Source organism: Colletes latitarsis, chromosome 14 (assembly GCF_051014445.1).
Source record: "Colletes latitarsis isolate SP2378_abdomen chromosome 14, iyColLati1, whole genome shotgun sequence".
NCBI classification, from domain to species: domain Eukaryota; kingdom Metazoa; phylum Arthropoda; class Insecta; order Hymenoptera; family Colletidae; genus Colletes; species Colletes latitarsis.
The window spans coordinates 20,603,749-20,630,939 of record NC_135147.1 but is presented as its reverse complement, the minus strand read 5'-3'; the positions used below and the strand labels follow the sequence as shown (position 1 = coordinate 20,630,939).

Genomic DNA, 27,191 nt, shown 5'->3' with positions numbered 1-27,191 from the left:
AACGATATATCAGATTTGTAACCCTAAATTTAAACTCTCATGTGCAGCGCTTAAATAGGCTTACATGTAGAGTGTCCCAAGCCGATGCTGCATAGTCATATATCAGTATTACACATGTAAATACCATAGTCACCGATGACCTGTACTCGCGCATAACACTTGACAAATAAAATTACGTAAATCGTTTGCGTCAAGACATCGATAAAGATGAATCGTGGATCTACGATCACTGGACAGCTTTTGTTTAGTTTTGTACTCGTATTTTACACGCTTCAAAAACCCTCGATTCCCTTTTAAACACTCTGTAAACATAGGTGTGTACCAGCAGTGATAAACATTATCGGACATATACAGGGTAAACCACATAATTTAATCGCCTCGATCATTTGCGTATCGTCGGCGGGCTGACTCAAATTTTACTTCTCTCTTGGACAATTTGTCGCAGAGAAATCAACGATAAAATAAAAATGTATTTCATGAATAATCTTAACTCTGACAGCTATTTTAGCTCGATAATATGCAAAAGGGAAGTTAATATTTTAGTTCAATTATTCAAGAAGGGGTTAATTTCTTTCGAAGAACATTTTGCAATAGTGAAACATTAAACTAGAACGACTAAACCGAACTTTTAATTAATACAAATGTTTCGACAGCAAGAAACTTTCTAATTAAGAATAATTTTTGGGGGAGTTGCGTTAAAAAGGAAATTCGATAACAAATTTTAAGACTTGTACCTAAGAAACTACTGATCTTTATTTCGTTCGACTTTCGATGTAAGCACGAAGCTCTCGCCTTTAAGGCTCTCCCTTAAAGCCAATTCACAGGGATCTCGAACTACTTTTTCATAGCATTCGTGTGTAGCACTTGTTAAATGCTCGCTATAAAGCGGCACCCGTAATATCCGGTCTTTCCGGCGCTGTACAATGCTGCTTGAAATTTAACCGCGTCTCGGTAACGCCAGCGATCTGCGTCCAAGATAAGGAAAACCGTGTAATAAGAGTTACATCCGAGTCATTAACTTGGCAGTCGACTTCATGGGACGAAATAATTTTGCAGCAACGAATTACAAGAAAAAGGAAAACACGCGTAGCTCGATTCTCGTACTCGTGTTAAACCTCTACATTAACCCCCTACTCAAGAGGGGTGATCCACTTAGAGCAGTGGTCCTCAAACTGTAATCTGCGAACCCCAGAATCATCAAAAATTGAATTTACTTCATGTATAATGTTATCGAATGTACGTCAAATAAATGTAAGAGTACCTTTGTAAGACGAGTGATATGTTTAAAACGAAACAAGAGAAATATTCTCACTTAAATGTTTTGCTACGTTAAAAATTCTCCTCCGATTGTAAAATGCTCTTATAGTTCGCAACCCCTACTTTGAAAAACGCTGCAATACAGGGTCAAGTAGAACGGAAGTAATGTATCTTGAAATAAAAACTATTATTTTATTTTTTAAACCTTTCTCTGCCAACTCTGTGTTCTAATAAGAATTTACAATCCACGCCTAAACGCGGAAATTATTGAGCGTTGGACTCGATCTTTTACTTAAACATTATTCCAATATATTTCTAAGCTACGATTCGTATTCTTTCAGCCCTTTTCGGTGAAATATGTGCCCCAAAGAGGCAGAGCGCGACTTCGAGAACACTCGAAAATAAAATAAAACTTACGACCTGCGAAGTGCAAGCACAAACGCAGCGAGATTTCGGTGTTAAAACTTGACCCAGTTTTACACGTTGTTTCCAACATTGTACCCACTTTTAACAAATTTACAGTTTTCAGAGGAATAAAGCGATGATTTTTTTCCCATCGTACGGTGATGGATAAATTTATTTCTACGCGACGAGTGCAATGAGAGTCATTTTATCTCCCGGCTTGACCGAGACTTATCTTCGTTGATTTATGGAAACAAAAATCCTACGAAAAACTAAAATAAAATGTCACCAAAGGGGAAATACTTTTTTTTAGAAACGTTGTATCTATACGTAAACATAAATCGTTTCAAGTTGAACAGGACACAACGAACTTAAGCCTTTGATAACCGTTAATAACCACAGTAAAACAAAGCTGTTGAAGTTCGGAATGCTTGTAATTCAAAATTCTATGCGAAGTAAATGGTTTTTGCATCATCGTGAAAATGCATAACAATCTTCCGAAGTTAAGGCAGTTCGAATTTGACGATTAAGTGGTCTTTAGCGTGAAACTCCGGACATAATTCACGCTCCTACTGAACCACTTGGTGCAATCAGCTGGAAGTACTGCCAAAATCTAGAGAGCAGTAATTTAGGCTCGGCTCTGGTAATTTACTATAAACCAAATTGCATCGGTCTTATCGAGATCTCCGATGTTCGCGAGCTACGCTCGGACTGGGTACCCCATACAGGGTGTATTCGAAGTTGTTACCAATCTTTCAACGCGCGAGGAAGTCATCGAGACAAATCAAAAAGATTTTGCAAACGTAGATGTGAAGACGATTTTTCTATTGAAATAAAGTTATGGAGTTCTGTTTATTACAATACCTCACTCAAAAGGTAAAAAAGTAAACGAATCTCAAATGCAATTTTCATTCTTCACTTTTTTCTTATTCGAAACTGTTTGCACCAGTATCCGAACACCCAGTATATATGCATTTCTGCATAAATAGTGAAAAAGTTCACGTTTTTACTGTGACGTATACAAACGTGAGCGAGCCTCGCGTCGAGAGAAGATAAGGAGCAATTGCATTTCGTTTCCTGCCCTTTGATTGCGTCACTGTCCGGCTACGAACAAGCGACACAATGAAAGGATTTGCTGCGGAACATAGATGAATCTTGCTTTGTGAAGATAAAAACGAATGAACTTCCACGTTTCTCTAACTGCCATAGTATGTAGAGGGTGTTCGGCCACCCCTGGGAAAAATTTTAATGGAAGATTCTAGAGGCCAAAATAAGACGAAAATCAAGAATACCAATTTGTTGATTGAAGCTTCGTTAAAAAGTTATTAACGTTCTCACTCTACTTACTGACGTCTCGACAGCTACAGTTTTGTGAGTGAGAACCGCCATCACACGCACGGAGCTGTTCGCAGATTGCCGTCCTACAGGCGGAACTTTAAACGTTAATAACTTTTTAACGAAGCCTCAATCAACAAATTGGCACTCTTGATTTTCGTCTTATTTTGACCTCTAGAATTTCCCATAAAAATTTTAGAATATAATATTTCTACGAGTATCCAGAGTTTCAATTTTGTCGGAGCCATCGGGCTACAAAGACGAGGCTTTACGCAGTTATTAACCCTAACCTTTCAAATGGAACCTACGCGTCGGGTAGTTTCGTCGTGGGAACGTACGACAAAACGTCCCGTTTGTTCTTTTGTGTCGGACGCGGACCAATCAGGCTCCGTTAACGATTTCTAACTCAATTAGGATCAATCGAAGGCTGATGCACGCGGAGCTTGCTGAAACAGCGCGCCTATATACGCCCGATCGAAAGTAGCTGACGAAGGAGGGATACACCCTCGAGAAGCGGCGAGAAAGGAGCAATCGATGGCGGCCGCCAATGTGTCGACCACTTGACTTCGCTGCGCTGTGTGCCCATACACACCATGCCGCGCGATCCCCGAGCTCGACTGGCTTTCACCATAATTATATGGTACCGAGAGACCGGGAACCGTTCTCGTGTGCATGCGCGTCCGTGCGTTCTGATGCAACTGGTGCAGGCCTTGCGCTACAAATTACGATAGCCCTAGGCGCGTCGAAACGGCAGGGTACCGGGAGAGGGGAAAGAGAGAAGGGGGACGCCAGAAGACGAAGAAGAAGAGCAAGAAAAAAGTCGCAGACAGACGGAGGAGAGGACCAAGTTTGGCACGGGAGGAGAACGCCGAAACAAATGGGGTCCTCTAAACCAGCGTTTCCCAAACGCGTTTCAGCGTCACTCGTGTGCTCCGTGACACAAAATAAATAATTAACGAAATAAATAAATTCCACGTATTCGTAGCCTATTCGTATCGTTACAATTTTTTAATTAACAAAATTGTGATTAACTTTAAATAGAGTGCAAAAATTGTTTATTTGTAATATTTGTTCGATGTTCTGGATATATATTTTCCATTTTAGAAATTGGCAACAGACGCGGGCGTTTCGTGAATGTATCGTAAGACGAAAACTGTTCTGCGACCAAGAAAGTTTGGGAAACGCTGCTCTAAGCTCTGGTAGCCGCTTCACTCCGACAACCGCGATCCTTTCGAATACCTTTCTTCGGCTTCCAACGAAATTTCAACGCGAACGCCGATTCGCGGTAGCTTCGACCCGTTTGTGCAGTCGTTCGCGCCCGAAAATCGTCCACCATTCTTACTGCGCATCGGTCCCCACGGAATACGGCTATAATGGGTCACAAAATTATTGGCACACGCAACGATTTTACAAAATTGCGCAAAATAAAAAGGCAATAAAAGGTTTTTTTTTTTCTTATTTTAGTAGTTCTTGCCTTCTACCAATGGTTGCAACTCTACGTTGCAAGCCTAAAATGTTATGTAACGATTAATAAAAAAAAACATAATCACTTCGTTGAAAATAATGTATGAAAAATGGATCTATTCATATATACTTTGTTTGCCAAAACAATGAATAAAGAAAACGACTCTGTTTATATGTAACAAATAAATAAGCAATATTATATTAATAAAGAGTATGTAACTTCAAAGTTACGTGGCGTTGTAGAGGGTCAACTAGACTAGGAAGGTTAAATACAGTAAAAATGGCGGTCGAATATTGAAGTTACTCCGTCCTACGTCGAAGAAGGAATTTGCATATCGCGACGATCCCTTTAAACCCCGACCGGCGGAATGTCGAAAATTTCCCGTGAAATTTTATTTACATATAAATAGAAATTTTATGCGGGGAACAAAATACGCGATCGATTGCGCTTCTGTTTAATTTCTAAATCGTTCGGGTAACGCGCCAGGGGGAGGGGTGTAAGATGAAAGCCGATGGGAAGTTTTGCGTCGTCGGTCGAGGTACATCTCGAAACGATAGAAACGAGAAATGGAGGGTAAAAAAGGAGCATAAAAGGAAACGGAGAACGAAGGAACAAAGCAACGGAGTCTGGTACAAAACGAAGATCCTGAAGCGGAGTCGGCCGACTGGCTTATAAAGTAAGATTGGCTAATTTGGAGTCAAACATCGCATCGTGGTTTTATTTACGGCGGTAAATCAAAGACTGAGAGCAGAACGGATATTCTGCGAATGCTAAACTGAAAATTACTCCGACGGCGGAGGCTCCATCAGACGTTTCTTAGGTAACAAACGAGTACGATAAAAGAGACCGTAACAGTCGTATCTGGTAAGTAAGTTAGGGTATCACCAGAAATAATCACTGCATCGAACGAAACTATTGATAGTGGATATTATTCATTTTGCGTACGAATAATTCGATAAAGAATCCATGGAACATGGTGGACAAAGTTTGCGTGCGAATGATCAACATGTTCCGAGAAGCAGAACAGGGGAAAGTCTTCGCCTCTATAGCTGTCGTCCGGTTCCTTAAACGATGTTACCCTTTACTGTTCTTTTTCTGTATAGTCTTCGTAACTTCCAGACGTCGCCTTCCAGGCATCTGCGTCCGACATCTTGATGCTCGAGGTTATTCCTTGTTAAATATAAGCTCTTTATACATATTACTTCGTTTTCACGCTCGCGACGAGAGCTTCCACAGAATTCTTGCAATTAGATTTGAATCGTAAGTTCGTTTCGATTAATAATTGTTTAATATCGAGTATCTTCGACTAAATATCGAATGGTCGTCCACAGAGTCGCTTGCCTTTCAACGGCCACGAGAAAAAGTACATTAGAAACGCCTAACCTGTCTGATGCAAGATCGCCAAGAACCTGCATGTTGCAGTTCTCCACGTAACGCTGAAAACCACGGGACTAACAAGGGCGTCTGCTTTTTTTCTATCGCTATCGCCGCCGGAATTTCGTCGAAACCTATAATCGCGTGCCCATAAAATTATTACAATCATCGTACGAGTAATTTTTCCGAGGTTATAACTGTTCCTGTATCGCGTGGCTTCGTATTGCATAAAGTAAACGTTAACGTTCAAGTACGCGTTATCGCGATACTTGCGCGATTTCCTGATCTTTAAACCCTGCAATTACATGGAATTTTTGTAAAATCGATGAATGACAACCCGCACACACACGCGCGTGTTAATCGACCGAGATCAATCCCAGCGAATCGAAGGCTTTGGATTCAATAATGGGTCAATCGAGATACAACGCATCATTTTTACTCGATAACGGCGTGGGCTACGAGTTCACTATAAGGTCGCGACGTATGTCGTTTGTACAGGATGGTTCACTGTAAACGGGCAGGTTTTGATTGGACAATTCCATACGTTCCATGTTACTAACGTTTCGTAAAATGTTTGCATGCGGGATTTTAGATGGTTTTGCATCCTCAGAAACTAGAAATCTTATCGCTGAACGCTGTTCTTCGAAGGTGCGCTTTTGGAAAAGGCTTATCATTGACAAATAAGTGATAGAGATTGTACATAGGGAGGAATAATTGCTATCGTATCAACGCGTTAACTTTCTCCGTTTTCGTATAACGCCATTTTGAAAGTTTAAATATTACAAAACTGCACTTTGGTCGAGAGCACGGACTAATAGTATTTTTGGATACAGTTAAATACAAAGCGTATAACGTAATCGAATGTTCGATTACATTTTAAGGTCGGTATAACGATTAGAGAATCGATGTACCAACAACCAGTAGTTGACTTTCATCGATCTTGAATGATCTTTAACCATAGGTCACTGTACGGCGTCACAAATTTATTAGAAAGTGACTAAAAAAAGTTATTATTTTTATTAGACGTTAAAGCAGCCTGTTCTCAGTATTAATTTGCACATCCACATGACCATTAGTTTTCCTCGCGCGCGCAATCTGAGTGCGATCGCGAAAATAAATTGATCTCAATGTGCGTGGTCAGTTAAAAGAAGTTGGACGATTGAATAACAGCCACGACAAAGAGGCTGACACAGCAGAGAAAGTTCTATAATTGCTTTGCAATCGAATCACCGCCATGTTATCCGCCAATCAGAAACGATTATAAACATCGTCCGTTAATAGAAAAATAACTTAACCGCGTTAGATGAAATAAAATTATCTTTGCAAACGTCTATTTTCCTTATTTATTACGAACGAACCGTTTGCAGCTCGCTACTGAGCTAGTATGTATAAAATACGTTCGTACTGTTACCAATTTTATTCACTTTTTGAAGATGAACAAGACATTTTAAATAGAAACGATTTATTCAATGATTATAAACGTTTGTACACGGAATCGCGTACCGTAAACCAATACATCCACATTCAACACTAATTACAACCAGCGCCATTAACGTGCGCCACATATTAGCGAAATAAAATGCAACTCCCCCGTTCTGACCAGCGTTCCCAATTTACCTCATTTTCCCCTAATGCCTCGTCAAAATAGACTACCTATATCATGTAGCAGCACACAATTTATAGTACGCGATCGAATCTCTCGTATGACATCGAGAAATAAAAGACACGTTTGCAAAATATTGACCCATCGTAGCCACTCGAAAAAAAGACGTAACTTTCGCGCGGTCGCGGCGATGTTTCAACTTTATTGAAAATATTATTAAATTATCAGGTCGCGCGGTAGTTGCTGATTCCGTAAACAAATCCCGGGTGATTAATCCCTGGCCAGAGTCTCGTGCTTTACGGCCAAGAAGCACTATATTTAAAACCACCTTAAACATAGTTTTACGTTACGTTGGCGCGAATATATGTATACTCGCGTTTACGCTGTATTTGTCAACTGAATAGTTCGTTTAATAAACGCACTGACATGTAAATAGAAGATATCTGCACCTATACGGTTGCGAAATATGTTTTCATATCGCGTTACGACGACAATACCACCAGCTAATTTTGTTTTAATAAATATTTCATTTCGCGTACTCGTGCGTCGAAGAATTATCAATGACAAAAGACGATTGAGTTTGTTTCTTTTATTAATTTTAACGCGTTTAATATTTTGATAAACAACAAAATATTCTACGGACTGTTTGGAAATTTAAATGGCCAAAGTTTTCTTTTCGATGTATAGAAGCAGTTAATTGGTATGTGGCAAACGCACTAATTCGAATTCACGACTATTCGAACGAGGAAAAGTTAGCAGAATGTTGTTTAGGCGGATTCATAAAATAACAATGGAAGTTGGAACATTCTTCTATGAAAAGTCACTTTAATAATGACGCAAAGCGATGCTCTCAACGTAGAAATCGCGATCTACCTAGCTACTTACATATTCAATGATGAAGCAAGGTCTAGCCTGTACTACTTATTATGCAAGCATTAAATATTAACACTGGACAAGGCACTGCAAAATACTGCAAGAATGAAGATCGTCGCTGTATCGCTACAGCGAATCTCAAAGCGAAAAAATCGACGCGCGAGTCAAGATTGTTGCAGAAATAAAAGAGAATTACTAACGCAAAAATTGCATTTACTGCAAAAATTTTTTGCTCGTAAATTTAATTATTCGTGATATAATCGATACCGACACTTTGAATGTATTTTTTAAAAAGTATAATTAAAAATTTATTCACATATATTTAAGTGAACTTATGGGTCATGATTTGGTATAATTTGTTAATTCTGAAAACGACTAGACGGTTCTGAAGTGGTCAATCTTAAAATCGTTCGAAACTAAATTCGTCGTCTATAACTGTGTTGATTTTTCAAAGTAAATGATGAGCAATGAAATCAATTTTACCTGGTATGTACTTGAATTGCAGCAAATTACATTTTTATATCTACAATAGTTTTTGAATTATGCCTATTTGAATGTTTTGAATTTTCATTCCATTTTTTTATTAGGACTAAAGCGAGCTGAAGGTTTCGTTTTAGTCTCATTTTGAACACTGATGTTTTGCCTTTATTCCTAGAAAAAAATTAGTTGCTACTAGCTGCTACTGCGAAAATTACAGCAATAAACGTTTGCTCCGATACGCGTGAACGTAAACTGATCCCCATCAAATGGCGACGCGGCACGCAGCTTTTCTTGGAAAATATTTATTCAATTAATATGATAGTGAAACTCTATACTTGCAATAACATTCTCCATTGTTGTTCGTATGGATTTTGTTGTTTCTCCAGCGGGGGATACGTTGGTACTTAAAAACAATAAGGTAGACAACGCATTTCACTTACAACAAATATGTTCTAAAATGTGTTGGAAAGAACTATTTCTATCGGCAACGTAACTAAATTCAAGCATTTCTATATTCTAATACTTATGATATTGATTTAAGATAGAAGATAACAGACCATAGTGATTCATAATACAATTTTAATTTTATACCAATTACCAAAAGTCCTACTCAAAATTTAGCTACGAATAACTGACGTAGCTACAATAGAATATTTTAACAGAAATGGGAATACCACTGACGATATAGAACAGTAGGGGAATAAAGATAGAGATGCTGGTAGAATATTAAAGAAGGTACAAGTACAAATGCAATACGATAGGATTTAAAGGTCAAGGTTAAGGTATAATAGGTGGTATAGGTACGCAAGGTGTAGTTTGACTCCAGAGTATCTCGACAAACAGGGGAAGGACAATAGTCAGATATTAATAGCCAGGGCTAAATGTGCAAGTATAGAAGAAAATAATTATATGTATCGAACTGAACAGGAAAGCAACAACAAAGGAAAATTTATAGTCGAATCAACGAAGGTTAAATATGCAAGGGTGAATGATTCTGATACATTTGCATTTTTATGCAAATAACTGTTAACGTGAATTATGTCGTTCTTAAAAATACGATTTAAACTTAGAAACTATAAATTAAAATTGTGTAAGACGTCTTTCGATATCTTTAGTAGAATTAATGTTAAACCAAGTCTATTTCTTATCCAAGGGACTGAAATTGAAACAAATACCATACTACGTATGTAGCTATAAGTTTTTTTAAACTTATTTTCGCATTGTAAATACAATTATTAGACGCGATATCTTTTCGTCGCAGCGTGTAAGTGACTTTCAATAACAGATCGTCAGGTACAAATTAACACGTAGCCGGCGGTCAACGTATTGGAAACTTTATATTGATTGAGCCCACCTTTTATTCAATATCGGTTTTTGTATTCAACGAAACACGAGAGAGAACGGGACACGCGTAGTCACATTTTATTCGTGTCTTTATACGAGAACTTCTGCATTGTCGATGATCGTTCCTACAAAGTGCACGATACATTTGAATATCCGTCTCGTCGCTCACCTGTGCATTCCTCGGCGGTTTCGTCGGAATTGTCTAGGCAGTCGTCTGTGGAATCGCAGACCCACAACATCGGTATACACTTATTATTCGCACATCGAAATTGCTTTAAGGAACAAGAGTTTCCTGAACAAAATAAAAAAAACGAAACATGAAATACCACGCTGTGCCGTTGAAATGGAAAAAATATCCGAAAACGTGCAAACGGAAAAACAGAGAGAACCAAAGGAAAAAGATAAGTACAAAATGGGATCTTAATTTATAATTTATCGAGTTAAAAAAAAAAATTTTTCTTTTGTGGCGTCGCCTCCCATACTCACCACCAGAGGGTTCGCGTTCTCACAATCGCTCGACCGACCCCTCAGTTGCTATATACAGGGTGTTCCACCACCCCTGGGAAAAAATTTAATGGGAGATTCTAGAGGACAAAATAAGACGAAAATCAAGAATATCAATTACTTGATTGAGGCTTCGTTAAAAAGTTATTAAAAAATTTCAAATCATTCTGAAAAAATTATTTTTGGTTGTGGGGCTCGATTATAATTGTTTTTGGTGAATACACATACGCCTGAAATCTTACCCACTTTTGAGAAAAAAATTCGTGTAGGTATTGAAATTTTTAGACGAAATTAAAAAATTTCAAATCATACTAAAAAAATTATATTTAGTTACAGGGGTCAATTACAAGCATTTTTGGTGAATAGACATACCCCCGAAATCCTACCCGCTTTCGAGAAAAAAATTCTTTACCGAAAATATAATTTCTGGCCAGAAATGGTTCCCCGAAATATCATGTGAATCTTTGAAACATCATAACTCCTGAACGGATTGGACGATTTTAATGTTTAAAAAAGCAAACTACGCGTATTTTGATGGAGAATATGTACAAATCGCAAAAATATTCGAAAAGTTGGTCCTTGACACCGTAAAATGAGAAAAACCCCATAAAAATGGTCCAATTTTCAAACAGCCATAAATCCTACAATTGTGAATATATTTCAATGAAACTTTTTCCTGAAGTAGAGCTCATGGGTACCTACAAAAAAGTATTAGACAACTTTTCTGTAGGGCGTCAAACAAAATTACTGAAAATGAAAAAAGAATTTTTAAGAAAAATCGACAGGGGGTAGGTGCCTAAATTTTTCGTCGAAAAAAAAAAATTACAAATCGTTCTGGAAAAATTATTTTCAGTTGCGGGGGTCAATTGCAAGCATTTTTGGTCAATAGATATACCTCCGAAATCCTACGCATTTTCGAGAAAAAAATTCCTTACCGAAAATCTAATGTGAGGTCAGAAATGTCTGCCCGAATTTTCATGCGAATCTTTAAAACGTCATAACTTCTGAACGGATTGGACGATTTTAATGTTTAAAAAAGCAAACTACGCGTATTTTGATGGAGAATATGTACAAATCGCAAAAATATTCGAAAAGTTGGTCCTTGACACCGTAAAATGAGAAAAACCCCATAAAAATGGTCCAATTTTCAAACAGCCATAAATCCTACAATTGTGAATATATTTCAATGAAACTTTTTCCTGAAGTAGAGCTCATGGGTACCTACAAAAAAGTATTAGACAACTTTTCTGTAGGGCGTCAAACAAAATTACTGAAAATGAAAAAAGAATTTTTAAGAAAAATCGACAGGGGGTAGGTGCCTAAATTTTTCGTCGAAAAAAAAAAATTACAAATCGTTCTGAAAAAATTATTTTCGGTTGCAGGGATCAATTACAATCATTTTTGGTCAATAGACATATCCCCGAAATCCTATCCACTTTCTAGAAAAAAATTCGAAAAGGTGTGAAATTTTTCGACAAAATTAAAAAATTTCAAATCGTTCTGGAAAAATTATTTTCGGTTGCAAGGGTCAAATACAATCATTTTTGGTGAATCGACATAGCCCCGAAATCCTACCCACTTTCCAAAAAAGATTCAGTACAGGCGGAACTTTAAACGTTAATAACTTTTTAACGAAGCCTCCATCAACAAATTAGTATTCTTGATTTTCGTCTTATTTTGGCCTCTAGAATTTCCTGATATCCTAGTCGTCTAAGGCAGGACCTACTAAAAAGCCTTATTGACGAGTCCACTAGCAGGCCCGAACGAAACGCGCCCCCTCCTTTCCTTTTCTGTCCTCCTACGAAATTCTCCGAGATCCTACCCGCAGGAAGGTAGCACCACACTTTATAGAAACGCTTCTTTAAAATATAAAAATCTATACTTAAAATTATGTTAACGTTGACATCTGTCGAGAAACTCTACGGCCTTTTCGGATAACTCAATAATTTCAAGCCTGTGCACCGTCTGAACATTACGCACGGCTTTATTCGCGTGCGCTCATTTACATTTCTTTGTCCACACAACATTGAATGCAATTCACAATTTTGCGAAGTGACCTCGTTCAATCTCTTTCATAAAAATTAACACGCCCGCGGTTCCGTAGTAAAAATAATTCAGGACGTGTTCGCGGTCCTGTTAAAAAAAAAAACCATGACGGAAGATGACCAATAATGCGCGCAAGCTCTTTAAATTCGAATTCCATCGTCGTGCAATGCAAATAATTCGTTGAAAATATTAAACTGATGCGCGTAAAATGTTTTAGTTTTCGATGAAAATTCTGGTACTTATGAATTTTATTCGTAAAGTTAAAATATTTGTCAAGTATCCAAACATGTAGTAAACTATTCGAAATGGTCCCAGCTTTAACGTAGAGTGCTACGATTCAGTTTGAACGTTAGTAGTGCCATCTACATAAGAAGCCTAATTACACGCGTCAATCGTATAGAGGTGTCTCGCGAATCGCGTCAGACACGAGTGTTAAAAAAAAGCTTAAAAAAACATGAGAAACGTTTCCATAAATGTGAAAATATTAGTCTTTGCTTTTTCATGTACAAAAACCACTCAAAGTTGTACGTAATATCGTATTGACATTCATTAAACGAATGAAATTATCTTCATGAATCGCAAGTGCCTTTATTGATAACAAAACACGTTTTACAAATGCGAGATACTCATCGATTTAATCACGTTATTTGAATTGCATAAATCTACCGATATCATAACATACGATGTTGTGAAGAAGAAAATCGCACAATGCCTTTTAAGAGGATTAATATTAACATTCTGATATTTACGTGTACACTGTGACTTCATTTGAGTACTTCGTAACCTCAGAGAACATTTTATAATACTTAAATGGTGGTGTGAGTAAATATGAAAGTTTAAAAGCAATGACCCTATGATGGTAAATCGTGTAGAAAAATAAACGTATCACCGATTAACTGCATAACGCTTGACAAATTAGATATCTTGTCGGTAAGGAAACTCATGAAACGTGCCTTTCATTTGTCTGATTGAAATTGCATTTTTCCAAGTTGAAGCTACTAACACTTAAACGGGAAACAACTGACAAAATTAAAATAATTTCAAAGCTTTACGATATCTCAAAGGTAGAAATGGATAATTTAATCTCGTCTACCCTGTGGGAATTATTATGATTCGATTACTGCTTGTGATCATACCAGTCGGATGTTAGTTAATTTGTTTCGCTTGCATTGGTACTTCGACGGCATACCTTCTGTAACGTCTGAAATAATTTGCCGACATAATGCTTGACGAGCATCGATTCGATTCTCTCTTTGCTTGTACCGTACCAACCGATAAATTCCTCAGAGAAATTATTCAACAGCGCTAATAGCGGGCGATGTAGACACATATCAACACGACGTTTGTGCTCGAACAAATCAACGGCTAATCACCTAACAACAAATTCTCAAACTTTGTCACGCTTCGATTTACTTAAAAAGTCATTATACTATGGAACTCGGAGAATTTTTTTGTAGGATAGAAAACGAAAGGGAAGAGACGCGGGTTTCGTCCGAGCCTACTACTGGACTCATGGAGAATTGTATTATATAGCAACCAAGGGGTTGGTCAAGCGCTTGTGAGAGTACGACCCCTCTGGTGGCAAGCATGGGAGATAACGTCACAGTATTAATTGTCGTTGCACATTCGTGCACTCCACGAAAAATTTTAATGATTCGTTACGCATCACGATATTCACATCTATCGTAAATATTATAGAAGATAATTAGCATAATAATATACAACTTTAAATAAAATTTGAATCACGTACACAAAATTTGTACATCGAAAAGTGAATAACGTTTCGTTGTCGTTGCCGTTGCTTTATTCTTTAATGTTTACGAGAGGCATTAAATTGTATATTTAAATCCTTTTTACAACAGAAATAAAAAAAGCGTGATCAGGCTATACAATAAAATGTCTACTCAATAATTTCTACTACTGTATAATCAATAATTTCATTCAGCTTTTATTACTGTGTTTTCGATGTATTAGTAACACTGATAGAAAACTTCATACATTATTCACCTTTAATTTACGACTGAACTGAATTCAATTTTTTTATATAAAACAAAAGAAAATATTTCATCGTGACTGTCGAATCAGAAAATTTTTCTATTACTTCACATAGTATTTACTTCACTGACCATTAAATGTCAAATGGCTTCGTCCTTAATAATATAAAATATAACGAATTTATTACTTTACTCTATCTATTCATAAATTATTAAACAATATATATTACATAGTGGTTAACAAAATTGTATTATTCACTGAACTGTACGAACTTGCATATTTTATTTACGATTCTTCTACTGGCATTTTATTTATCAATATCGTAATAAATTTATTTATATATCAATATATACAAATTTCTTACTCATATATATTTACAATAAATTCGCGAAATGGACTACCTTACTGTATGTATAGTGTATCTACTAAATAATAGAACCATGTTAACCCTGAATGCCCACCGTATCTCATTTTCAATACATACAAGTTTCAGATAATTTTTATTATTAGTATAATAACAACTGTATATTTCCCATGTGTGGATTACTTTTAAAGTCATAAAACCGATTTGCATTATATTTTTTCTTATTTTCTTTCTTACACTTTCATACGCGTAACAAAAAAAACTGAGATAAATACATTAAAAAAAAAAAGAAGAATAAATAATATTTGATATACCTAGATACGTATATGAAAAGGTTAAGTACATTCACAGTTAGTATACTTTGAAAGTAATATCTCTCTTGCGCATTATAAAAAATTACGAAAATTCTAATCAGTAAAAATTCGTATTCTAATTGGTGATGAATAATAACAACCTATATCTTCATTTTTTCGATACACGGGTAAATATGTAAATTTGCATTTATTAATTTTCTCTTCAAAAGAAGACAGAAAAGTGATCTATTATTATTGTAAAATTAGTCTCGTGAATTCGGTTCTCCACTTTCTTTAAAAATACGATAAAAACAATGTTTACGTAAATGTCCATATTGCTTGGAACGCAAAAAAATAAAATTCTAAACTTCAAATATATACAAATATGTATTAAACATTTCTGTATTTTCTATGAGTTTCCAAAAATACCTTGAACACCAAACGAGAAGCATAATGTGGCAAAATTTTCACGTGCTTCCATCTATCGCGGTCTTCCCCCATTTTCAGATCAACGAACCTCCACACTAACAGCATCCCCCTCATACAGATCTTAGATATTGAGCTCGTACGTCAGATATTCTTTTATATCGGCGACTGTCCTCCTTTCCCGCGTCCTACGTCGGCCGATTTGTAAGATCTCATCAAAAATGTACGCGAAAGATGTCGATTATATAAGCGACACCGGCGCATGGCACATCTACGTGTTTTGTCAGTTAACAATATTGTAGGTCGCATAAATTTTCAATAACAACGTTCCCATCTATTTTGTACCTTCTTTTTCCATTTAGCTCGTTTCGATATTTAAAACATATAACTTACTGTCAGTGGAGAAAGCATCAGCCGCCGCGAGGAAGCCGAATATAGTCAGCAAGTGCAGCGGCGAAAGTACCAGCAGACGACAGCTTCGCCCCATAACAACCCTCTTTCGTCGCACACCCGTCTCCTTCGTATCTTCCACCACCACTTTCCACCACTAACACTGTCACCGAGATTTTCAAATTCAGCTTACGCTCGCAACTGATTTGATCGCGATTTCTGTCTTTCCGGTGACTTTGACAGCCGGTAAGCCGGGGGGGATCGATCAACAATAACAACAACAACAATCCTTGCTCGCGATGTACTGACTGATTACCAGCAAAGTCTGGTAAGACCACGCGGTCCAATAGCCTCTACTCTGCATCGGGCGAGTCGCAGAACCTCAATCATGTACGTGCAAACAGTCGACAATTGAGAGTGGCTGCGTGCTCGAGTACAGAATAAAAAGTGCACTCCACGAAGTGGTTGAGACTAGCAGGCCCGCCCCGTGTGCGAGCACCTTCGTATCACTTGCTGTATATCTCTTACTCCCTCTGTTCTCTTATCTTTTTCACTCCCTACACGAAACCGTTGCTCTTTCTTCCTCTTGCACAGCTATTCTATTTCTCTCCGCTGTACAGAACCATTCCCTCTTTCTCTCTTTTCCTTTCCCTCTCCCGGACGAGACAGGGCGACCACTGATTCTGACGCACCATGATATCGCGCCACCTGCGCGCGCAAGTACTCCCTCTCGTTTCATTTCATCGTCCTTCTCCCACCTTTCCCTCTCTCCCTCGCTCCCTCTATTACTAATGTTACGCTACGCGCGTACTTATAGCCTGTTTCTTTAACTGTATATCGTGACCCAGCTTAACCTAACCCATATTCTATCCCTTTTAAACACAGGTGAAAGATATCGTGGTAGTAATAATAGCGCGAAATTTGTACAGAGAAATCATAGCCCTTCTTTACAAAAAGACTTTGTGTATTACAAATTTTCATAATTAAGGTATTATAATTATTGATCCAATGTTCTGATATTTTTCCAGTCGGTATTATAAATGGACATGTTTATTTAAAGAAACAAATAATTGAATAATTTTATTACGATACAGCATTGTATTTATATTTCATTATTTTAAACTGTTGGCATGAAAAGTATTTTAAATTAAATAATACACAAAAAAGTCTTGATTATAAACTTTTAGTAAATTATTCTTGTACTAAAGACCCAACACTCCACATTAATATATTTGGTCCATTAGAAGCTAAGAAACAGTTTGTTTGGGGATGAACACTCAACGACACTACAGGATGTTTTGTTGGTTTAAATCCTGAAAGTTTTGCAACAACTTTTTGAGAAACTAAATCCCATATCCACAATTTTCCATCTGCTGATCCAGAAAGAATATGAGTATCTTGGACATTCACGCTTGATTCTAGGCACAGATTATTTGCTTCATGACCAATAAATTCTCCAAGCAACTCTCCTGAATCTTTATCCATTAATCTAATTACAGCATCTGCACAACTAACCACTATACACTGACCATCTCTTGTGAAACTCGCACATGTCACTGCATCTACAACATTTATTTACATTAAATTTATTTGCATTAAAACACTTATTTACATTGTATTAAATTCTTTACCAACCTCCCATATAATCTGCATACATTTCACCAACACGAATATCATACCTACGTATTTTACCATCAAACGAGGATGTTAAAATTTCATGGTCTGATACTCTGACACTTGAAATAGAATCTTTAGCTTCACCTAAGCATTGTGCAGGTTCCTGTACCTTAGAACGCACATCCCAACACATAACTGAATTATCTCGTGATCCAGAAACAATCATTGAAGATTCTTCATTGAATCTATCATAACAATGAAAATTAATTTTTCTTATATTTAAATTAATAAAATATTAATAATGTATTGACATATGTATGTTCATTAAATTTTTTTAAACATACCTTACTGTATTTACAGGACCCACATGACCTCTTAAACGACGAATTGGAGTTCCAGTTGCTACATCCCAAAGAATAACTGATTTATCTAATCCACAAGATACAAGTTGACTGCTATCACAGGATGCACAAGCATCCATTACTTCGTCTCCATGTCCCCCATATGTTTTTAATGTAACACCTCTGTGTGGATTCCATAATTTTAATTTTCTATCAGACCCACAAGTTAAACAATAAGTACCATCAACTGAAAAAGTATTGTACACAAATCAATATTTTATTAATATTGTATATTAATAAAAGATTAATTTTAAATAAATATTATACATACCACTAAATCGTACAGCTCTTACTGCTCCTTGTTTACAATCTATTTCCCTTATTAATTTGTATTCAACATCCATTACAACTTAAATTTAAAGATGCCTTTTAGAGATAAAACATTTTGAAAACTGATACAATTAACACATTTCTGATACAACTAATAATTTAATTTTTCTAGAATAATTTTGCAGCATTCTTACGAAATTTGTATTCAAACATAGAGCATATGTATACTGAATCTCAAGTCAAAGAGGCGTAAAGATAATATTTAACTCTAATTGGCTGTATACATTTCCAACCACAGAACAACCTAACCTTACTTTAACGAATTCAAATTTATGTTTATTAATTAATTATTTAACAGCACAAAATAATCTAATTAAATCTAAACGTTACAATATGTAAAAATTAAGACCCTCTTGTCTTTAATGTGCTCTATCACACGTCCTTTTAACTTGAAACCCTCTACAAATTTGGAATAAGACAAAAATGCTTATACTACTAACAAAGATCAACATCTATGTTATCAAATTGGGCCTGTCATTTTGTGATTTAATAACGTCAAAACAACGACATGAATATGCAATTTTATTAGACGTTACAATGCAGCGAATCCTGACAGACAAATAGCCCACAATAGCATAAATGAATAAGGATGTTATGCAATTTTCTGTGAAAATCGTTAAAATAATTTATATAGTCTGATATTCGCTTTAGAGATTCGCTCTTGAGAATCGTAATGTTCTACTCGATGGTCATAATATTGGCTTTTTTTACTTCAATTACATCTTTTATAAAAAACTAATAAAACATTCCGAAATGCACGAACGGCACTTCATATAAAATATGTCGCGTAATGTGCGTTACTATAATTAAATATATTATAATATAATTATTTTCTAAATGTACACGAAGAATATAAACCCATAGGTATCAATAAATAATAATAGTAAATAATCCTAATCCCAAAAAATTAAAATCTTATTGTTGGTATGAGGAGCACCATTAATAGGTGTTGCTAAAGGTATCACATATCCTTGGAGAGCCACTGTATTGACCAATAGCAATGTATATTTGTAAAATTCAGGTGCGTACTAATTAATAAATTGTAGTAATTACGTTATCATTAATATATCCTTCAAATAAAATTTAAAATTAGAAGTCAATTATTATGTATTCACGTTGACATGTAAACTTTGTATACGAAGATAATTTCGCAGTTTCAATAGCAATCAAATATTATCTAGTTAGTAATCCACAGCAATCTAAAAATCTCCAATCAGCAATGTGATTTTCTAGTTTAAATAAAGATAGTACGTGTAGTGTAGGTTCAAACGATTTTTATGTAATTGTACGAAACAAAATTGAGTATTAGTATTCACAAGGATGAAAATCATGAATGTTATTCTAAACCATTCCAAACCTGCTTAAGGATATGTAATAAAGTGTAATTATGAATGAACGTAAACAAATAGTATATACAAACATATCTACATATATTATATCAATATTGTCGGCAATACTTTTCATTAGTTTATCGTGGAATTGTAGCATAGTCTAAAGTGACAATATTTAATTTTCGGCGCAGTATGTATTTTCGTTGTAATTATTTAATAATTAATATAGCCTTTCATCATATTTGAGCAAATAACCTTTCGATTTTGTTCATAGATTGACCAGGTATTGAAGGTTATCATTACATGATATCATTGTAAAACTTTTCAAGTTTTATTGTACTACAAAAATTTTAACTAAAGTATGCGATTTATGAACTAATAAAATTGATAATATAATATAGACAAGAAATTATGTAGATAAAATGGTTGCAAGTACAGCAGCTAATATGATTGGATCCATATATCATGAGAGACAAGTAAATGACCAAATTGTTTTGTATTCTTAAATTATGATTGTACAACATATGAAAAACTATATTAATTTATATTCTATGGCATTTCTATTTTTCTTCTTTATAGGTAAAAGAGCTTTGTGCATTACATGCATTAAATAATTTATTTCAAGAAAGAGGATTTAGTAAACAAGAATTAGATCAAATTTGTTACAGCTTAAGTCCAGATGTATGGATTAATCCTCATAAATCATTGTTGGGGTTTGGTAATTATGATATTAATGTTATTATGGCAGCTTTACAACGAAAAGGACTTGAAGCAGTCTGGTTTGATAAACGCAGGTTTGTAAAATTTAATAACTATTAATAATGTACTATTGCTACATTAGAAATTAAAAAATTTGTTATTTATATACATATTAAATTTTTTAGAGACCCTAAGTGTCTGTGCTTAGATAATATTGAAGGCTTTATATTAAATGTACCGTCAGAATATAAATTAGGATTTGTATTACTTCCTTTAAAAAGACGTCATTGGATTGCCCTGAAAAAAATTCATGGTGCCTTTTATAACCTTGATTCGAAACTTGATTCTCCACAACTTATAGGAAAGGTCAGTTAATGATTCCTTTATTTATAGTATGTATTTTCTATATATACTAAATGAACTATCTTAAACTATCATTAAAAGTCATATATTTTTAGGAGCATGATTTACTTGTATATTTGAAGGACCAGATAGACAGCAAGGAGAAAGAATTATTTCTAGTTGTGTCAAAAGAAATAGATAGTAATCAAGGATGGTTAATAAATACATATGCAAATAAAGAAAAAATCAGTACAAACCATGAGTTGGTTACATATATTGAAGATAGTTATGCAGACATAGACTTAAAAAAAGAAGAGTCTAAAGAAATGAATGAAAACGAAGAATCTGTAGATAACAAAAATTCTAGGTAATTGAAGTTCTTTCAGTTTTTTGAGTTATGTTCTCAATGCTTCAGGCCAAAATAAATTTAGAATGGATGTGGCAATAGATCATCCATGAGAATGTTCTAAATCCAGGAGATTGAATAGCAAAGAATACAAAAATTGAAGATTATGAATATTGCATATAAACTTTTGTGCACAAAAAAAATAAAATGCAATCATTTCTACTCAGTTTATATCAATATATTGTGCAATGTTCTTACTTGTTTAAAATGTGACCGTATTTTTAATTATATAATATTTAAAAAATTAAGGAAATTTTAATATGCTAAAAGGTAGATAATATATACAATTATATGCATAGTGTCACTAATTGTTAATTTTAATATAAATTTGTGGCAAAATTGTTGTATGTTACTTTTATTATAATTTATAAAAATAAGTTATTATTTATAATATATAATCGTTTTGAACAAAACGAAATACATATTTATTTAAACAAAATAATATGTATGTTTTAAACGTATATTGCTATTTATTTTGTAAAAAACACACTGTGTTTAGCACACTTTCATTAAAAATGAATATCATTATATTAATGTAATTATTTTAAGAAAATTAATATTCACAGTGTTTCTATTTCTATACATATATATTTTTATTCTCTATCTGTATTCTTCACAATTACTTCAACAGTATTATTTAGTTAGAATGTATACTATTTTGAACGAATAACTAATTTAATATAAAACATATAATTTAAGGAGTGAAATATATAAGTTACAGGATGTTATGTCGAAATATATATAAAGTACAATTACGCTGTTAAACAAAAAATATAAAAGAATAGTTTTCTCTGAAAGTACTATTTTTTTCAATATTTATTACTAGTCATGTTAGATTATTCAATGAAACAATATGAAAAAACTATGAAAGACAATCTTTTGCACTTTGAACAAATGTATTACTATGTAAATGTGATAAAAAAAAATAATTGGTACACAATCTATGTAACGTTTTATATTTGCTGTACATTTTAGCGTTATACTGAATAAACTTAATTATAAGATTATTATTTTATAAAACGTATAGTTTATGTTCGTTGAGGTATATGTTTTATTTTTTGTGAAAAAGTTGTATCTAATAAATCTATTATTTAAATAATATTGCTGATGGTACTGTTTCATTTATACATTCATTGTAAAAGAATTCTATCTATTTGTTTATTAGTAAAAGTATTTACAAATTTTTATTTAACAACTTATTTACAAATTAATTTTTTCATACTTTTGGGTGTTAATTTTCTAACGTGCTTTCAAAGGTAATATTTCAAAAATAAGGATAAAAATTTCATATTCAATAGTAATATTTTACATAATACAGTAAATCTCTACAAAACGTGAAATAAGAGCAACTGAATTTCAATTTCTCGCGACTATAAATGTCGTAGCCTGGATTCGTATTACCGTTTCTTAGAGAGGGTTTACTGTACATTTTAAATAATATGTTCACGATATATTTTCAGACAATAATATATCAGTAGTATAAAGTATACATATAACCTTAAATCTAATTTATCTGTTATAATTACCACTTTATTGCAAGAGCTGTATTCATTTTTTTTATTTCGTGGTATTGGGTATGGAAATATTTTAAAGATTTATCTGTGTGTTCTCCTCCTAACCAAGTTTTATATAAAGTCTGAACAACCTGATTTTTTTCAGGATTACTTTGAGGAAGTTGGTGATATGCAGATTCCAATTTCAGTGCTAACTCGCGTGGTTGAATATTATTTGAGGGTCTAATTTGTGCTCCTCCATTCAAACAACCTAGCAATTGCATTGAAATATATTCAGTCTCTATTGCATTAATTTTCTTTTATCTTTTGAAAAAGGAATTATTTTTTAGTTATTTATGTATTCATAAATTAAATAAAAAAATCACTTCATTGTCCAAGAAAAACTTACTTCGGTTATTTGGAGAATATTGTACATCAATCTAATTTTTCCTTAAAACATTATAATTTGCTTAATTACGTTGTAGAAAATTAAATGAAACTTACCACACGGACATGCCATAACTTCAATGTAATCGTACGGACATTTTCCTCTTTTCAATTTTTGTACAAGATTTTGTATATTTCTAAATCCATTAGCAATTGCAAATGTTAAAAGGGTCTGTCCATCTTTTTGGAAAACTGCTTCTTGAAAATCCGGATTTCTGAGATTCTTAAATTCAACTGCAATATCTACTTCATCAAATAAATGTTTAGCAGCATAACGAAGAATAAAATCCGCGTAACCTCCAGATCCTGAACCATTATGACCATATAATTCATTTTTCAAATTAGCAGTTTGCGATCCAAAAGGTCTTTGAATTTTCTTTGCATTTATTTCGTTTAATTTCACATCGTTCTCGTTAAGCATTTGTTCTAGTTCAACTATAACAAATGTCCGTAAATACATATACCATACACGAATATCATAATATAATTGAAAATACGTACTTGGTGTTATAACACAATCTACATCCCTAGATTTTCTTTCATGGTTGTAAAAATCTTCTCTAGACGCTTCTAATTTTTTATCATAACAAGGCATAAGAGTTACATGATATACTTGTTCTGGTGGAAGAACCATAGTTTCGGCTAAATGATATTTAACTAATGATCCCATGATTTGTTGAGGAGATTTTGTTATACTTATATACGGAAGTATAAAATTACCATGAGTTTTCTCAGCATAACATACCCAGCCTATTTTTCAAAACGCGTAAATATTTATAACTAACAAGTAGTATTATTTAGTAACCTTTTACATGATTATACTAAATATATATATTTTGAAATAATACGTTTTACGTAATATTACCTGGACAAGAGGAAGATAACATTGGTAACTGATTTTTTAAGCCTTCTTTAGCTGCTTTGTAACGTTCTACAAATTCTTTAGCACTTTCTAGAAGAACAAAATCATCTGCTTCAGTCATGTCTAACACAGTATCTGCTCCCAATTGATAAAAATAACCAGCTAATTTTTGTTGTGCTTCCTCTGGATTTAGATTATAACGTTCTGCTATGGACAAGACTGCTTGTACAGAAAGGCTAACTACTATATAAATTGAACATGTACCGTCTGCACTCTAAAAAACATATGTAAAACATAACATAAATAAATATAAAGCTACAAGAAATATAACAGCAGAAGTAAAAATTCTTTTACAATGTTACCTGACATTGAGACTGTTTTTCTCTAAATACACGCAATAATTCTTCTTGACTTTGTTGTGTAATTAATACACTCTCTGCAGATGTAATGCAACCGCTACAAGCCAAACAATCAGTAAGTGTGATTTCAACTTTTTGTAACTTCTCAGGTTGTCCAGCCTATCAATACAAACAAATTGTTAAATAATATAACAATATTTTTTAACAAATATATTAATAATTTTCATACGTCATTTAACATCATAGGTGTCCCATCTTCTTCAATTTTTATTTTTGCACCAGTTTTTGTTTTTGATGCTTGAATTTCTATAGGTTTTATACATTCCTATCAAAAACAGATTATTTGTAATAAAATATCAAAAATAGAAAAGCAAATGAATAATATAAATACCTGAGATGGAGTGATGAAATCATCCAAATTTGAAATTTGTAACGCTCCACTAAATCGGGATGTCATTTTTCTATAATAAATATTTAATTATTGTATTAATGTTTTAAAAATACTTGATTTTTTTATAATCAGTAACCAATTTCTCTAGTACAAAACTTAACCTCATTTTCAATTACTAAATAATAGAATATTTAACCAAAACTTCGTTAAAATTGATCATTTGAAATTCAAATCTTAATATAAAATGCTCAATTAAAAATGAAAATATATTAAATAGTATAATAAATAATATACTTAACAATTAAATTATTATATTTTGTTACGATCGAAAAACGTACTAATCCTCACTGTTTTTGTTATATCTATGCTGAATCGCATAAATTAAAATTTGTATAAGAACAATTTAAAAAGTTTGATAAATATAAACGGACAATAATTTAGAAAATTTGAAATAGAAGTACTAATACATTTGTTATAGATATTTAATCAAACATTTTCAACAGATTACGAGATTGCAAAATAATAAATTGGATGCAATACAATCTGATGCATGATATTGTTTACTAATTATTGCACCCTAAAGTTTAGATCACAATTTGAGAACCTCTGACTTAGGGGTAGTGTTAGTAACACTGAACTTCAGGAGTAAACGTGCGCCTGAAAGATGGCAATTTCCTAATTGTTTCTCAAATAGAAGCAGTAGTACCTGATACGATTTTGATGTTACTTTATTTTAAAAAATGACCGAAGTGAAGAAAGATGACGTCATTAAAGTTCTACATACGTATCCTCTATGTAGAGTAAGTAAAATTTACTTTACACATATCGTATTGGGAAATATATCGAAGAAAAATAGATTCGGTTGCTTCCGTCGGTGTTTGATCAATAGAAGAAGTCATTATTTGAAAAATACTATTTATATACATATATATAAAAGTATTTTTATTAGAATAATTTCCGTGTTAGATTATTGAGTTATCATTAATAAAATGTTTATCTTAACAGACTGTTCCGAATAAATTAAATTGAAAAGAAACAATTGAACGAAGTATCTGTTTAAATTGCATTGTTTTATGTCCAAGTATTGAAATTCTTTTTTTTTTTCACCCAAAATTTATCACTTTATTTAATAACTTATGTGATTACTTTTATGAAAGTTTGTGCTATTGTTTGTGTTGCAGAAGTGCGATATGTCGGATGAAATGAAACAAGAAGCAATGGAACTGTGCGTTACCGCAGCTGAAAAATATGCCGATAATTATGAAAGCGTTTCTCGAATGATCAAAGAGACGATGGATAAGAAATTCGGCGCTTCGTGGCACACGGTTGTGGGCGAAGGCTACGGATTTGAAATAACTTATCAACTGAAACACCTGTTATACATGTATTGTGCTGGCAATTTAGCGATATGCATATGGAAATCGGCATAGTGAAATTTATGAAAATTGAACAGTATTAAGTATATGCAAACAAGCGTACAAATTTCGTTACTATGATTTTACAAAAAATTTAATTTTATATATAAAATGATTTTTGTTCGGAATAATACCGAATATTAATAGATTAAAAAATATTGTACAAATTTAACGAAATCGTAATTGGTACAGTATGTAACAAACATCTAGATTTACATAAGAATACATCTGTTTATATGCGTCTGTACCTTGAAAACTCTCATCGCTAAAATTCATATAAGCGGATCATCGATAAAAAGAATTTTATAATTTTTCTACAAATAGAAAAAAAAATATAATATATAAACGAAAGGAATATAGCTACTTTAATATTCATTTTATCTTTAAAAAAGCTTTATGTTATATTAAATGACTTTTATTTATTTTTATCAATTAATGTCGTTTGATTAATGTTTTGTGAAATTTAAATTAACGATATATATTTATATTGATAAATGATCTCAGAAATCTTCGTGGCATAATGTTGTGTGACATTGACTATATAAAATGTAAATTATTATGTATGATTCATCTACGTCAAATATACAATTACTTTTGTGTGTGCATGTTGGATATACATACACAAGCAAAGAATTGTGCAAGTATAAATATATTTATAATTTATTAGTTACGAAATTGACTGTTTTATATTGTTTTATTATTTATGTGAAGGTGTTAAGCCCGATTGTTGTATAATGTTAATTGTATAAAATATAAGCTATTATACATAAATAAATACGCGTCACTGTTATACGAATACATGCCCTTTCAAATATATTATTTTTATATTTTAATGTTACATATTACTTAGAAGTATTTATGAATTGGTATTTCTTTGATTAAATATTTAAAACTACCGTTTTATGTACAATCTCTTTGATTATTCCATACAGATACATACTACTTAC

The 27,191-nt window shown here is 33.5% G+C and overlaps 5 protein-coding genes across 13 annotated transcripts in view; 2 read left to right on the top strand and 3 right to left on the bottom strand.

The window, feature by feature from the left end:
• Window positions 1–16,782, bottom strand: part of LOC143350123 (low-density lipoprotein receptor) — a 49,722-nt gene extending 32,940 nt beyond the window's left edge. For 2 of the 4 annotated variants that reach the window (XM_076781969.1, XM_076781971.1), the window contains exons 1-2: window positions 16,155–16,780; window positions 10,303–10,425 (exon numbers count right to left, since the gene is read on the bottom strand). In XM_076781969.1, the coding sequence (XP_076638084.1) occupies window positions 10,303–10,425; window positions 16,155–16,248 (217 nt within the window). In that variant the 5' untranslated portion in view covers window positions 16,249–16,780. Of the gene's footprint in view, window positions 1–10,302; window positions 10,426–16,154 lie in introns of all 4 variants that reach the window. The other 2 variants (XM_076781968.1, XM_076781970.1) reach the window with 2 other exon arrangements.
• A 257-nt stretch (window positions 16,783–17,039) lies between these two features.
• On the bottom strand, window positions 17,040–19,436 carry LOC143350126 (WD repeat domain-containing protein 83). The gene is made up of 4 exons (XM_076781976.1): window positions 18,441–19,436; window positions 18,113–18,356; window positions 17,787–18,013; window positions 17,040–17,713 (listed from the first exon to the last, which is right to left on the bottom strand). Exons 1-4 carry the CDS (start codon window positions 18,511–18,513, stop codon window positions 17,343–17,345), a joined length of 915 nt encoding a protein of 304 aa, XP_076638091.1. The 5' UTR covers window positions 18,514–19,436; the 3' UTR covers window positions 17,040–17,342.
• A 10-nt stretch (window positions 19,437–19,446) lies between these two features.
• On the top strand, window positions 19,447–22,033 carry Josd (Josephin domain containing). 2 transcript variants are annotated; one of them, XM_076781979.1, is made up of 5 exons: window positions 19,447–19,520; window positions 20,105–20,306; window positions 20,410–20,624; window positions 20,715–20,895; window positions 20,988–22,033. In XM_076781979.1, the coding sequence occupies exons 2-5, from the start codon at window positions 20,253–20,255 to the stop codon at window positions 21,240–21,242; spliced, it is 705 nt and encodes a 234-aa protein (XP_076638094.1). In that variant the 5' UTR covers window positions 19,447–19,520; window positions 20,105–20,252; the 3' UTR covers window positions 21,243–22,033. The 2 variants fall into 2 exon arrangements, with proteins under 2 accessions (XP_076638094.1, XP_076638093.1); XM_076781978.1 differs by lacking the exon at window positions 19,447–19,520 and adding an exon at window positions 19,612–20,020.
• A 276-nt stretch (window positions 22,034–22,309) lies between these two features.
• On the bottom strand, window positions 22,310–25,554 carry LOC143350124 (putative cytosolic Fe-S cluster assembly factor GJ13047). Of its 5 annotated transcripts, XR_013081059.1 has the most exons (9): window positions 25,129–25,366; window positions 24,830–24,899; window positions 24,668–24,763; window positions 24,442–24,597; window positions 24,083–24,353; window positions 23,719–23,967; window positions 23,275–23,652; window positions 22,705–23,041; window positions 22,310–22,524 (listed from the first exon to the last, which is right to left on the bottom strand). XR_013081059.1 is itself a non-coding variant. In XM_076781974.1 (8 exons), exons 2-8 carry the CDS (start codon window positions 24,893–24,895, stop codon window positions 22,800–22,802), a joined length of 1,458 nt encoding a protein of 485 aa, XP_076638089.1. In that variant the 5' UTR covers window positions 24,896–24,899; window positions 25,536–25,554; the 3' UTR covers window positions 22,310–22,799. The 5 variants fall into 5 exon arrangements, 4 of the variants coding, with proteins under 4 accessions (XP_076638089.1, XP_076638090.1, XP_076638087.1 ...); XM_076781974.1 differs by lacking the exon at window positions 25,129–25,366 and adding an exon at window positions 25,536–25,554 and having other exon boundaries at window positions 22,310–23,041; XM_076781975.1 differs by having other exon boundaries at window positions 22,310–23,041; window positions 25,297–25,389.
• LOC143350128 (dynein axonemal light chain 4) lies at window positions 25,490–26,959 on the top strand. Its single transcript, XM_076781980.1, has 2 exons — window positions 25,490–25,629; window positions 26,011–26,959. Exons 1-2 carry the CDS (start codon window positions 25,570–25,572, stop codon window positions 26,257–26,259), a joined length of 309 nt encoding a protein of 102 aa, XP_076638095.1. The 5' UTR covers window positions 25,490–25,569; the 3' UTR covers window positions 26,260–26,959.
• The last annotated feature ends 232 nt before the right edge of the window (window positions 26,960–27,191 follow it).

Excerpts from the sequence above, each read along its gene's own strand:
- LOC143350126 (XM_076781976.1), bottom strand. The coding sequence starts at position 18,513 with ATGGATGTTGAATACAAATTAATAAGGGAAATAGATTGTAAACAAGGA. Across the intron at positions 18,357-18,440 it reads AAGAGCTGTACGATTTAGTG|TTGATGGTACTTATTGTTTA; the intron begins GTATGTATAATA and ends ATACTTTTTCAG. Across the intron at positions 17,714-17,786 it reads GTATGCAGATTATATGGGAG|ATGCAGTGACATGTGCGAGT; the intron begins GTTGGTAAAGAA and ends TAAATGTTGTAG.
- LOC143350128 (XM_076781980.1), top strand. The coding sequence starts at position 25,570 with ATGACCGAAGTGAAGAAAGATGACGTCATTAAAGTTCTACATACGTAT. Across the intron at positions 25,630-26,010 it reads ATACGTATCCTCTATGTAGA|AAGTGCGATATGTCGGATGA; the intron begins GTAAGTAAAATT and ends TTTGTGTTGCAG.
- Josd (XM_076781979.1), top strand. The coding sequence starts at position 20,253 with ATGGTTGCAAGTACAGCAGCTAATATGATTGGATCCATATATCATGAG. Across the intron at positions 20,625-20,714 it reads GTCTGGTTTGATAAACGCAG|AGACCCTAAGTGTCTGTGCT; the intron begins GTTTGTAAAATT and ends TAAATTTTTTAG. Across the intron at positions 20,896-20,987 it reads CTCCACAACTTATAGGAAAG|GAGCATGATTTACTTGTATA; the intron begins GTCAGTTAATGA and ends ATATATTTTTAG.
- LOC143350124 (XM_076781974.1), bottom strand. The coding sequence starts at position 24,895 with ATGACATCCCGATTTAGTGGAGCGTTACAAATTTCAAATTTGGATGAT. Across the intron at positions 23,653-23,718 it reads AGATTGTGTTATAACACCAA|TTGAACTAGAACAAATGCTT; the intron begins GTACGTATTTTC and ends CATTTGTTATAG. Across the intron at positions 23,042-23,274 it reads AGTTATGGCATGTCCGTGTG|GTTGTTTGAATGGAGGAGCA; the intron begins GTAAGTTTCATT and ends TGCAATTGCTAG.